The following is a 12,091-nucleotide window of genomic DNA, read 5'->3' as shown; positions in this document are numbered from 1 at the left end:
GGAAGGAAGCTTCTGGGCTTAAATGCCTATCATAGCATCACTGGGAAAAGTGGGTTAGTAAAGGGGGAAGGACAGAAAACCTCTCGGCACACCCACAGAACAGGGTTGAGAGGAATGGTGATTGCTGGAAGGTTTTCCATAGGTATCACAATGGCTTTCAGACAGGGAGCACACAGTGGGGCTATAGATTCAGCCTGGCATGCCCGGAACCAGATCCAGGCACAAACAGCGTTAATGGGGAGGAGGAAGAAGAGAGAGACCCCAGCAATGTGTCCTGGCTCACAGACAAGCAATGTTGTATGCACCAGCAGCTGTCATTTTGGTTTTGGGGAGTGTGGAGCCATGTGGACATGTAGACATGCCAGCCATCAGCCAGCACTAGGAAGAGTCACCCTCTCACTACTCTCCCCACCTGCAGCCCTGATGTGAGACATTTCCCTTCGTGCTCTTCTGGTCTTGCACCTCCAAAGTGCCAGTTCAAGCTGCCAACAGGCACCAGCTTCCATGCCCTATGGGGACAATGCAACAGCAAAGTCCACCCACCAGTCTGGACATGGATGAGACCCCCATAACATGTGAAAGCCGTATTCTGCAGCATCCACAGCAGCAGCTCCCCACAGCAGAGAGAATTCCACATTATTTTGAATGATCATGTTTAAAATAATAAAGGATGCCTACATGCTCAAGTGCATTGACAGCAGCCCAGCACCAGCCCAGCAGTTAAAAATAGCCCTTTCAGGAGAGCACTGCCAGCCTTGACCACAGGCACCCTGGCCCTGTGGAACACATACTCTCTGCTCTGTCCATCGGCATCACCATGTCAGGTCCATAGCGCACCCAAAGGTTGAAATATGCACCTTGCTTGCAGGAAAAAAAAATTAGCCAAAAGGAGAAAAAAAATATTCAAGGATCCCATGCTGCTAGTGGAGAGAGAAATAAATCAAGGAGAGGAGAAAATTAATTGGGGATCAACCCCTAACCTAAGCAGCTGATGTTCAGAGAGCGCTGAGATGAGGTGCAGAAGGGAGCCAAGCATCACCCTTGCCAGATGCAAAAGTAGAGGTAACATTTGCATTACTGCAGTGACGTTGGAGCTGTCTTTTATCATGGAGAGCCTCGTGCAGGCAGCAATGGGGCTGGATTTCTGCAGGTGTAATTCCCAGAGAGATAAAGACCTTGTTTTCCAACAAGCAGTGGCATTGTACATAAATTACAACGGAAAATGTGGGGAAACTATGAAGTTTTCAAGAGGGCACATAATCTTCAGATGGGTGGCATAGAGAAAGCTGGCAGGTGCCTGTGGGAAGACAACATCAGTGAGAAGTGGGGCTGATCTCACACTCTTCCACCCTCCAATGGAATAAACCTTTAGACAGGTGGGGGGAAAAATTAGCCCAACTGATAAGTATTTGAGGGGCATGGATGGAGGTGGGGGAATGGATGCAGCAGGATCCAGGAAGGAGCCACGGAAAGGTGGATGTTGGGTCTATCACAGAGCCAGATCTTCACTCTGAGAGCTCATATAGGAAGAGATGGGGCCACACTGCACCAGGCTGATCAGCTCATGACAGGTCATGCTCGTCTCTCTTACATGTCTTTTTTCTCCCCTCTCATTTTAAACAAACAACAACAACAACAACAAAAAAACCAAACAGCCTGACACTAATTCTAACAGGTTTAATAAACGTTTAATGTCCCACTAAAGGTCACCACCCACTCGCTTCAACCTGTAGTAACAGCACTGGGGCACTCTGCTTTGAGCAGTGCTGTTTCATGGGGGTCCTGATGTCCAGCATGCTCCTTTCCCAGTCCAGCATCTCCCAAGAAGCTTTGGGGCAGGGATGGCAGGGGACTGGCATGTGCAGTGAACCTTAGCTAACCCCCCACCTGTGATGGGACAGGCTGCCCAGAGAAGCTGTCTGGGCATCCCTGGAAGTGTCCAAGGTCAGGCTGGATGGTGCTTAGAGCAACTTGGTCTAGTAAAAGGTGTCCCTGCCCATGGCAGGGGTTTGGAACAAGATTATCTTTAATGTTTCTTCCAACCCAAACCATTCTATGGTTCCATGATTCAAGATCCTGGATCAGCTTCATCTGGGGAATGGAGGTGTGCACATTTTTGGGGGCAAAAATACCAAACTCTAGCTCCTGGCAAAATGCTGTAATTTCACTTAAGGAATTTCTAGACATTTTTCCCCAGAAAGACAAGATGAAATTACAGCCCAGAAATTCCCCTCAAGGGTGCAGAACAGTTTATTTCCAGTGATCCTCTTCTAATGAAGCTAATCTTTAACCTTGTCAGAAGGTGCATGCAGGCTTGGGGCACCGGTGCAGCTCCCTTCCCCCCACGCCTAGCCTTTCCCAGGATGAAAACCTTCAACCCAAACCCCAACCAGGATGTTTATTTAAGACCCAAACCCCAAAGGCATTTAAAACAAGCAAAGTTCCTCACATATTTTGCCGGCTGAGTGCAATCCTTCATGCCAATGATTTTAAGTTTGCACTCAGGGGGGTGTGGGCGTCTCTGCTGCCACCAGGATGGGGTTGTCCCATTGGTCGGGTCGGAGATGATACTGTGGGACTCAGGGATGTGGTGACATCTTGTGGTGTCCTCACAGACCAGAGCAACCCCATGCATCTGAGTCTCCACACCTCAGCAATGTGGTGGCCCGGTTTGTGGGAAACTTGCCAGTGACCCTACCATCAGTCCAAAAGCCTCATTATGCTCCAGTGGGAACTGGTCCTCACCAGTTGGAAGGGTTCAACCACTCATATCCCAGCTGATTAAGAGGGAGGAAGCCATAAGAAAAGCCCTTTCTCCATTCATACCAGCCACTCGTGTTTCTCCTAGGATGCATCTGACACCAGCCAGCAGGAAGTAGCAGGGGAGCAGCAGTACTGCAGGCAGCTCCTACTGCTCCCTGCAGCAGCTCTTCAGCAGATGGTGGCTCATAACATCGTTATGTTTACCTAACAAGATTACTTTATTGTAGCCCTCCAACAATAAAGCCAGAGCATCTAAAAGCAGTGGCCAACTCCTGGACTTTGACAATCCTGGTGCCAATAATATATCTATGCAATTTTAAATCTCTATATAGATAATGATTTTAGAGGTCACAGTAATAATTCTTTTTTCCCCATACTAAAACAGATGTGACTCACATGCAAGCAAAAAGACGTACAATTCAATGCTTTAATTCCTTTCAAGTGCCGGGGTGGAGAGTTGCTGTAGCAATTTGGGTAATGCCACAGGCACACAGAGCTCAACCCTCAATCTACCCAGCCCAGGACGCCAGAGACAGCGTTCCTCCTGGCAAGGACTGTCATTCCCTGTCTGCATAGCAAACAGGGTCCCAGCCTTCTAAATAATAATGCAATACAAATAATAAAAGATAATTCCAACATATTTAATCATTACCAGAGCTCCGGGAAGAAATTATAATCAGGCCCCTACTAATTAGGGAGATATAATCCTGCCTTTCCTACAGGTTTTTCGTCCCTGTCTCCTACCCTGCAGTGAAGCAAGCAGAAATCCAGCCCAGTGGGGAGGAGTGGGGCTTTGGTGGAAGCCTCAAACAGATCCCAAAGCACAGCCACAGTGGGCAAAGCCCCATCCTACTGGTGCCAGGAGAGACATGCCAAAATACCCATCCCACTGGACTCAGTATCCATCCTACCATGAACGCAACCCATCTTTCATGGTTTCTCTTGCGAAAGTCCAAGCAGCAGCATCCGTCCAGGGAAAACCCTGCCGTTCCCACCAATGTCCCTCTGGGATCTCAGCACTGCAGGAGGGTATGGACCAGCAGCTTGTCTAAAGCCTCATCCAAAACCTTTCAGCATGCTGCAGCATTCACTGACAGTGAGTAGGCAGGGAAGGGCACCACCTGCCTTACTGGCACTAGTCCTGATGTCACTGTGCCATTGGCGTGCCATGCATGCTTCCAGGCGCTGAGCCCTTTTGAAGCAGACAGGGTTAATTTCTGGCGTAAGGACTGCTGCTAATTAGCAGCAGGGCTGAGTTTGTTCCTTTCATCTATGTGTGTCCTGTCAGCATGGGGGTTCTGCCCACCTACAGGGAGCCACCTCCAGGTTGGTGCAATGGCCAGAGCTGTCTCCACGGCCCAGGGCCGACCCTCTGGTGCTACCAGGCTGGAGCCCAGAAGCAAATAAGCAACCTGGCAGCCAGTGCCCCAAGGCAAGGTCACTTCTCACAGGTACTGAATAGTAGGTGGCTTCCCAGGCAGAAGACATGTCCACACAGACACAGCTGGAGCTAAAGGTAGGAAGTGAGCTCTGCCAAAACCTGGGCATAGAGATGCATGCATCCTTTTAAAGGTAGGTGAAGCATCTTCCAGCACAGCAACCAGATAAAACCATGGAGACCTTTCTCACCCACAGCAATGTTTTCATTTTCCAGTGTCACCTTGCTCTGGAAGACTCCCACTCTGTAAGGTTTCCCTAAGCCAGATCAACTGCCTCTATGTTCTTCCAAATAAGTTACCTGTTGAAAAACTTTGAAGGTTTTTTGCCTTTTTTTTTTTAAGCAAGGGAGAAGGAAGCCCAGGGCTCCTATACAGTCACACCATTGGCACAACCCATGGCCAGGATCCCATGTATCTATCCTGCCTTGTCCAGGGATTTGAAATGGGACTGAAAAGTCTGCTGCTGGCTATCAAGACTCAGGCACCACGTGTTTCTCTCAGAAGCACGCAGTCCCTCCAACCTCTGTCTATCCATTGCAGGGGGAGTTTCTCCTCTAGGGTACATCCAAGCCAAGTAGGACACACAACCCTGGCAGCCACCAGCATTCACACACATCAACAAAATGTTCAAGAAATTATCCAAAAATTAAAAATGGTTACAAAACACCCTGCCCACGCGTTTTCTTCCCAGCCATCTCCAGAGGGATCTACACTTTAAAGCATCCTCTGGGCTCCCAGGTTTTGATCTGCTCATGGGGCTGTGGGAACAGATCAACAGGTCTGTGCTGCCCACCACAAGCCTTTGCATCCATCTGTTTGCACTCACTGGGATGGCTCAGGGGCACTGCCAGACCCCAGTACACTCATGTCACCCATGTGACAGGAGACATTTGGATGTCACCCATGGGCAGGAGACATTTGAGCCTGTTCCTTCAATCTCCTGGGGCAGAAGTCTCAGCATGCAGGTGGACAATAGATGACACATTTGCAGGACCCATCCTTGGTCCACACCAACCTACCCACTGGCATTTGCTCCATTGGACATTAGAGATTTAAAAAAAATGAAGATGGACATTTCAATCCTAATGCAAGAAGTGGAGATGGGCTTTGAGGAGCGACACACTGGCAAAGGACGATGACATCCACGTGGCTGTTCAGCAGCCGAGTGATGCTCCTCACTGGTCCCCTGCTCATTCCACCGAGATTAATTATCTTCTTAAACTAAGCCAGACCAGCATAGAGCAGACACAAGACAACATGAAGCCAAAAAATTCCAACAGAAGTCGTTCGCATGGACAAATGTAATTACTGCTCAGCACAGTCTGCTCCCAAGGAGGGGATCCATGTACCCAGTGCTTTTCTCCACAGCATCCCACCTCAAATGGATGCTTTTCCCTTGCTCCCACAGCAAGGAGAGCCTTGCTATGTTCTAGTTAAGTACCTAAGGCAGTATTTGGCAGCAGCTCCTAGACCAGGGACATGAGGTGGTCCCACATGTCCCAGATGGGTTGGGGAGGGGGGGGTTCTTTCTGTTAGAAACACCTCAGCTCAGCCCACCACTCCACCACTCTTGGGCTTGAAGCAAATTTAACCAAGGGGGCTGCACCAAGAAATGAAGCATCAAAATGGCAAGCTAGAAATGCCTAAGGCCACAATTCCTAAAGCCCACCTGGGGCCACCGCAGCTTCCTGCAGCTCTTGACTGCTTTTTAAAGACAACACTTCAAGAGGTGTAAATACGACATGCCCTGTGAAGAGATGGGCTGCCACAGGGCAGAGCAAAGTCCTGGGAAGCCGCACTCCAGTCTGCAAAGAGTTGCCACCTCCTTTGCAAACCTCCAGTTGGAGCTGCTCTCTGCCCCCATCCCCACCACTCTGGCCACAACTCAGATGGACACCAGAGGCCCTTCCCCACAGCTCCCAGCTGGGCTCTTCCCAACGAATGTGCCAATAAGTACATATTTAGCTACTGGATAGATATCTCTATCTCAGAAGGGGGTCCCACTAGGTCCTTTCCTCTCCTCCTCCCTGTCCTTGAGAAGGCCTCTGGTTGTGGCAAACCTCTGCTCCCCCCTCAAACACCTGAAGTTTTGTCATTACCTGCAAGGTGTAACACAGCCACACACGTGGCTGAAAGAGCAAAGCAAGAATAACATAGTCCTTCATCCACTCATCATCCCCTTCCCCGAACCATCATGTACCACTTGCACCTCAGCCCAGTCATTCTGGAGCCTCAAGATTCATTCACACATATTCTTCCATGACAAACCACCACCACCTCCACTCACCACAAGCATCTGCAAATGGATGCTGGCAAAACACGGAATAACCACGCCCTGACAGGCAGGGCAGGACACCACTGCCCAAGATGGGGATAGCCAGCACCAAGTCCTGCACCCACCTCAGGGGTCAGCCCTGCAGTGAACATGTGGCCACAGTCCCTATGCATTCCTCCAGCCTGGCTGCTGGGGTGCAGCTGCCAAAATTCCTGAAGAAAGTACAGGGCATTGATAATTGCCAAAAAAAATCTGAGCTATTTCCTGTGGGAGCAGCAGATGGGAATCCCCCATTAACTCCAGCACTGAGAGGTCATGTGTTTTGGCCTGGGACTTTGGGGGTCTGGTATTTTTCTCCTTCCTTTAATCAGACCATCACTTCAGTTATATGTGATGCACACCATGCTGGACAGCCAGACCTGTACCCTCTGTGCTGGCCCCAAAGCCCACCTTCCTTGTCACTTCCTTGCCCCACGCAAGGACATGCTGGGCTCCTGTGAAAGTGCCGGGCTGCCAGTAAGGGCACTGTGTCTCCGCCTGGGCTGGCAGAGCCAGGCTGCTAAACATGTCCTTGAGCAGCTTCCTGCTCACTGTCCCAGCTTCTCATTAGCAAACCTGAACGAGCAGCGACCAGTGTCAGCACCAGCAGCTCCTTCAGAGATGGGAAAGCCCTCTCAGGAGGGACAGCAGAAACAGGCAGCAGTGGCCACCAGATCATATCCCTGGCATCATCACTTGGCTTCTGTAAGCACCATGTGAGGGCAGCTGCCCAATCCGTTCTCCTGCCCACACAGTGATGATATATCCCTGGTAAGTCTCACCCCAAAAATGTGGCCTAGAGAGACAATGCCAGCTTGGAGAGCCAGGGTGCATGGGAAAACCAGTGGCACAGCCCCAAAGCAGGGCACCCTGTCCTTTGGTGGCCACCGCCACCCTGGCAGTCCCACGGACTCTGGCTCTGCAGAGCTAAAGGAAGAAGAGCAGAGGACCTGCGGGTGTTCATAGAACCACATTGCCCTGACATGTGACCCTGACACGCGACTGGCTGCTGACATTGCTCCAATGGCAGCACGTGCTGCTGTGCCAGGGTCCGCTGCTCTGCCTGCAGGGGCTGCGGCAGAGGCACTGGAAGGCAGCCTTCAGCACCCCAGCACCTCAGCTGCCAGCAGGGTCAGGTCTCATGCTGGTAGTCCCCATACTGCCTTCTCATTTTAGAATATGCTGCAGCAGTTTCCACAGAAGAGGATTCCATGGGCTCAGAAGGGCAACAACCAACTTAATGGGTCTGGATGCATTGTTGGGGACTGTGGAATTAAAGGCTCTCACATCGACAAGATTATTCCCCAACTGCACCACTTCCAACAGCTCCTTCAGTGGGAGCAGCATGAAGAGCAGACACCCTGAAGCTGAGGGCTCCCTTTACACAAAGCTATATGATGATATCCCCACGCAGTTCCAATGCCCGTAACCACTGATGGGTCATGGATGCAGCAGTAGGCTGGGTGACCAATCCGAAAGTATCCATAGCACCTAGTTCACGGCTCTGCCATGGTGCATCATCACCTCCCAAAGTGCCCTGCCTGGCTGTGCCCAGAGCCCGCAGAAAACACCCAGGATTACCTGCACAGCACTGCCAGGTCAAAGGCTCACTCCTGCACAAGACGCATTAATAGGATCACTCCCATTTACAGCTTATCCTAGATAAACCCACTGCCAGTTCCACGCACTGAAAGGACAAGGGCACCCGCTCCTCAGGAAGCAACTTTCTCCCTGTCATGGTCATCCCTTGGCACTGAAAATCCTCCATTTGCCCCTGTAGAGGACGCTTGTTCCTTCAGCTCATAGGCCACAGTGACAAGACCGGTGACCAGCCCAGCTGAAGCCCCAAGCGTTTTGTCAGCTCAACACGGTGTTTCTATTTCCAGCAGCACTGCCACCAATCCCCACACCAGTGAAGACAAGGCGAGCTATGGCAGAGCCCTGCTTCCAGCTCTCCTTCCTGCCTGGCACTGTCCGATGCAGCCAGGGCAGGTGGTGGCCCCTGAACTGCCTTTGGGATGTGAGCCACCACTGAGATGGTGCACACTGAGGGCCAGCCTGACATCCCCTATCCGACTGTTCCAGCAACCCCCCTAGCTCTATTGCTCCCTGCATCCCTCTCTGCAGCACTATCATGCCCAATCCCCAATACTCTCCTAGCCTTATTGCTTCCTGGCATCCCTTCACAGCCCCCGTGGATCCCCACCAACCCCAAGGCCCATCACCACCCTCAGCATTCCTCCCAGCAGCCCTAATGACTCTTCAGTCCCAATAAGCTCAACACCCCCATCAGCTCTAATATCCCAAACATCGCCAAGACCTACAGCTCTTCAATATCCCTCCCAACCCTAATACCCCAGAATCCCTGCCAAGCTCTATTGCCCTGCAGCATCCCCCAACCCCATTGCCCTACAGCATCCCCCAACATCACCAGCTCCCAGTGTCCCTATTACCCCCCTGAACTCCCCCACACTGATGAGCCTGGCATTCCTCCCCCAGTATCCCTCCAGCCCTAATAATCTCAGTATCCCCCCTGAACAACCCCACTGGTCCCCAACATACCCCATGCCTTGATGCCAGACTGCACCCCTACAGCCCTATCAGCCCTCACCAGCCCTAATGTCCCTCTGAATCCCCCAGCCCTACTGCATCCCCCCAGCAGCCCTATTGCCCCCAGCATCCCTCAGCCCTAAAGAGCCCAGCATGCCCCCCGCCCTAATGCCCCCCCTAACCCCGCAGCCCTATTATCTCTCCAGCAACCTTACTGCCCACTAACAACCCCTGTTCCTTGATGTCGTTTTGCACCCCTGCAGCCGTATCACCCCCACAGCAGTCCTCTTGCCCCTCTACATCTCCCAGCACTCACCCCGAGCCCTAATGTCCTACTGCATCCTTCAGCACTATCCTCTTCCAGGACTCCTAATGCTCCCCTGCACACCCCCAGCCCTTACACTCCCAGTCATCCCCCAAACCTTGATGCACCCTTGCATCCCTGAGCTCTATTCCCCCGCCCCCAGCCCTATCACCCCCCAGCATTGCCACAGCCTCAATATCCCCCTGCGTCCCATCGCATCTACCACCCCTACAAGCCCCCCGCCGCTGCTCCCCCAGGGCCGTGACCGCGGGTGATGGGAGAACCCGCCAAGAGGGGGGTGTGGGGGGCAAAACTTTTCCTTACCGCGGGCGGCTGGGGCGCGGCGCTGCTGCCTCCCCCGGCGAGGCTGCGCGGGAGCGGCGGGAGCGGCGGGAGCGGCGGGGGCGGGCGGGCGGAGGCCGGGATGGAGCCGCCTCCCGCCGCCTCCCGCCGCTTCCCGGGCGGAGCCGGTACAAACCGATGGGGGCCTAAAGGAACGAAAAGAAGCCGAGGGGGATTTTGGTTTTTTTTCCCCACACCCCAAATCGGGCAGGGAGCGCAGTTCTTTGTTCTGTAATCCCAGTAAAAGTGCCAGCTATTCGCCCCGTTGCTAATCCCAGCCCCGCGCAACGGCCGCATCCATTGGCTGCCATTTACACACGGGATTAACCAGCCCGAAAACAGAGAGGGGGGGCTTGTGAAGGCGGGGACGAGCTCTGCGAAGTGCTTTCACGCCGCGCCGGGGACGCGCCAAGACGCACCGGAGCCATGCGGGCGCGTCCCCGGCACGTCCCCGACGCGACTGGTTCTGGGGGTGCCGTGGGGCCGTGTCGCCACCTGTTGGTGTTGGCACGGCTGGGTTAGGCTCGGTTTGACATGGTATAATATGGATTGGCATCGCTTGGCATGGCTTGGTCCGCCGGGACATGCCGGGCATGGCATAGAATCATAGAATCACAGAATGGTTTGGGTTGAAAGGCACCTCAAAGACCATCTCGTCCCAATCCCCCTGCCATGGGCAGGGACACCTTCAATAGACGAGATTGCTCCAAGCCGCTATCCAACGTGGCCTTGAACACTTCCAAAGATGGAAAAGCCACAGCTTCTCTGGGCACCCTGTGCCAGGGCCTACTCACCCTCACAGGGAAGAAATTCTTCCCAATATCCCATCTAAACCTGCCCTCTGACAGCGTGAAGCCATACCCCCTTGTCCTTTTACTCCAGGCCCTTGTTCAAAGTCCTTTTCCAGCTCTCATGGAAACCCCTTTAGGCTCTGGAAGGGTCTCTAAGTTCTCTAGGGTTTCCTCAGAGCCTTCTCTTCCCCAGGCTGAAGAACACCAACTCTTGCAGCCTGTCTTCATAGCAGAGGTGCTTCAGAGGCATAGCACAGCTCAGCTCAGCACAGTCTGTCCCCGCACAGCTCAGGTCTGCACACCTTGGTGTAGCACAGCATAGCTTGGCATGGGGAAGGCAACTCACCAGGAGTAAGCGATGCTTTTCTGTAGTCCTAGCTGCATGTTGATGAATAGCAAATTAAAACAAATGAAAAATTACTAAAAATAATTTGACAATGTTTTAACCTCTGAAGTTTCAGAAGTACTGACACTTTTTCCTGGAAGCATGTGTCAGGCTGCTGCTCCATTATCTGCCCTCTCTAGGGCTATGGGAAGAAGAAAAAATTTTAAGGGAAAATACTCTTTTTCCAGTTTCTGGAGGAGTATAGAAGGGAGCTTTTCTGTGCCATTGAGCAATATGCAAGCACCCAGCACCTCATGTGTGTCACTCCACATGTCATCAACTCTGTCAAACTCATTGCACTCATGGCCATAGGCTGAGGGTTGCACAGGGGCCCAGCAAATCCCAGTAGGTTTCCAGCAGGAATCCTCAGGGCGGGACAGGTCCCACTGGGGTGGTCAGAGCTGGTCCCTGATTCATACCTGTGGTGCCTGGGATCATGAATGGTGCATGACAACACACTAGCTGACAAATTAAATGACAGATCTTACTGGGAAGAAAGAAATCAGGGCATCTTTTGGCTAATTATTTTTAAGCCAGAACCCCACAAGAAAAACAATCACCCGCCGAAATTAATCTAACTAGGTCACCAAGAACAGTATGGAGGAGCTGTCTGAGCAGAACAAGCAGATTTCCATGTCCTGCTTTTGCTGGGGCCCTCCATCACTTCCCCCGGCACACTGCCAACCCAAGCCCCTGAGTGGGGAGATCTGCATGATTTATCAAAAGAGGGTGAAAAAAAGTGTATTTTCATACAACAACCCTGTGCTGTGACTCCGCATGTCCCCTGCTCTGTGCCCTTGAAGAACTGTGGCCCCACATTGCTCATGGCAGCAGGCAGAGGTATGTGCAGCACTAGGGTTCCCAGGAGGGCTATGTCCCTGTCATGCCCATGGCAGCAGACAAAGGTTTGGGTAGCATGGAGCTCCTGCCTGCAGCCATACTTGAGTCAGGCTAATGCCAGCAGCCCCAAGGGACCATTTATTGATCAGTCAAAGGAACATGATGGTGTCTGTACTGGGGGAATTAAGTGTCCCCCAGCATGTGTTCAACTCATCCCCACTGCAAACAGGCTGCAGGCATCATTTTTTGGAGCCTTCGAAAGGATGCTGGCCCTTGGAGGGGATCTTGGCAAAGAGGGAGTCCAAGGTTCTTTGGCCAAAGACAAGCAGCTGGCTTGCTTCAACAGCCCAGGGAACTCTTCTG

General features: G+C 52.3%; 1 protein-coding gene across 8 annotated transcripts in view; it reads right to left on the bottom strand.

The window, feature by feature from the left end:
* Positions 1-10,013, bottom strand: part of GTF2IRD1 (GTF2I repeat domain containing 1) — a 67,570-nt gene extending 57,557 nt beyond the window's left edge. For 2 of the 8 annotated variants that reach the window (XM_085078710.1, XM_085078711.1), the window contains exon 1: positions 9,695-10,002. Coding sequence is in view for 1 of the 8 variants with exons in the window: in XM_085078714.1 (XP_084934840.1) it covers positions 9,695-10,009 (315 nt within the window). In the remaining 7 variants the exon portion in view is untranslated. Of the gene's footprint in view, positions 1-9,694 lie in introns of all 8 variants that reach the window. The other 6 variants (XM_085078714.1, XM_085078712.1, XM_085078708.1 and 3 more) reach the window with 6 other exon arrangements.
* Between the last annotated feature and the right edge of the window lie 2,078 nt (positions 10,014-12,091).

Source organism: Lichenostomus cassidix, chromosome 19, assembly GCF_008360975.1.
Source record: "Lichenostomus cassidix isolate B80296 chromosome 19, HeHo_3.0, whole genome shotgun sequence".
Lineage (NCBI taxonomy): Eukaryota > Metazoa > Chordata > Aves > Passeriformes > Meliphagidae > Lichenostomus > Lichenostomus cassidix.
Note: the sequence above shows the minus strand (reverse complement) of the source record. Positions and strands in the feature narration are given on the sequence as shown.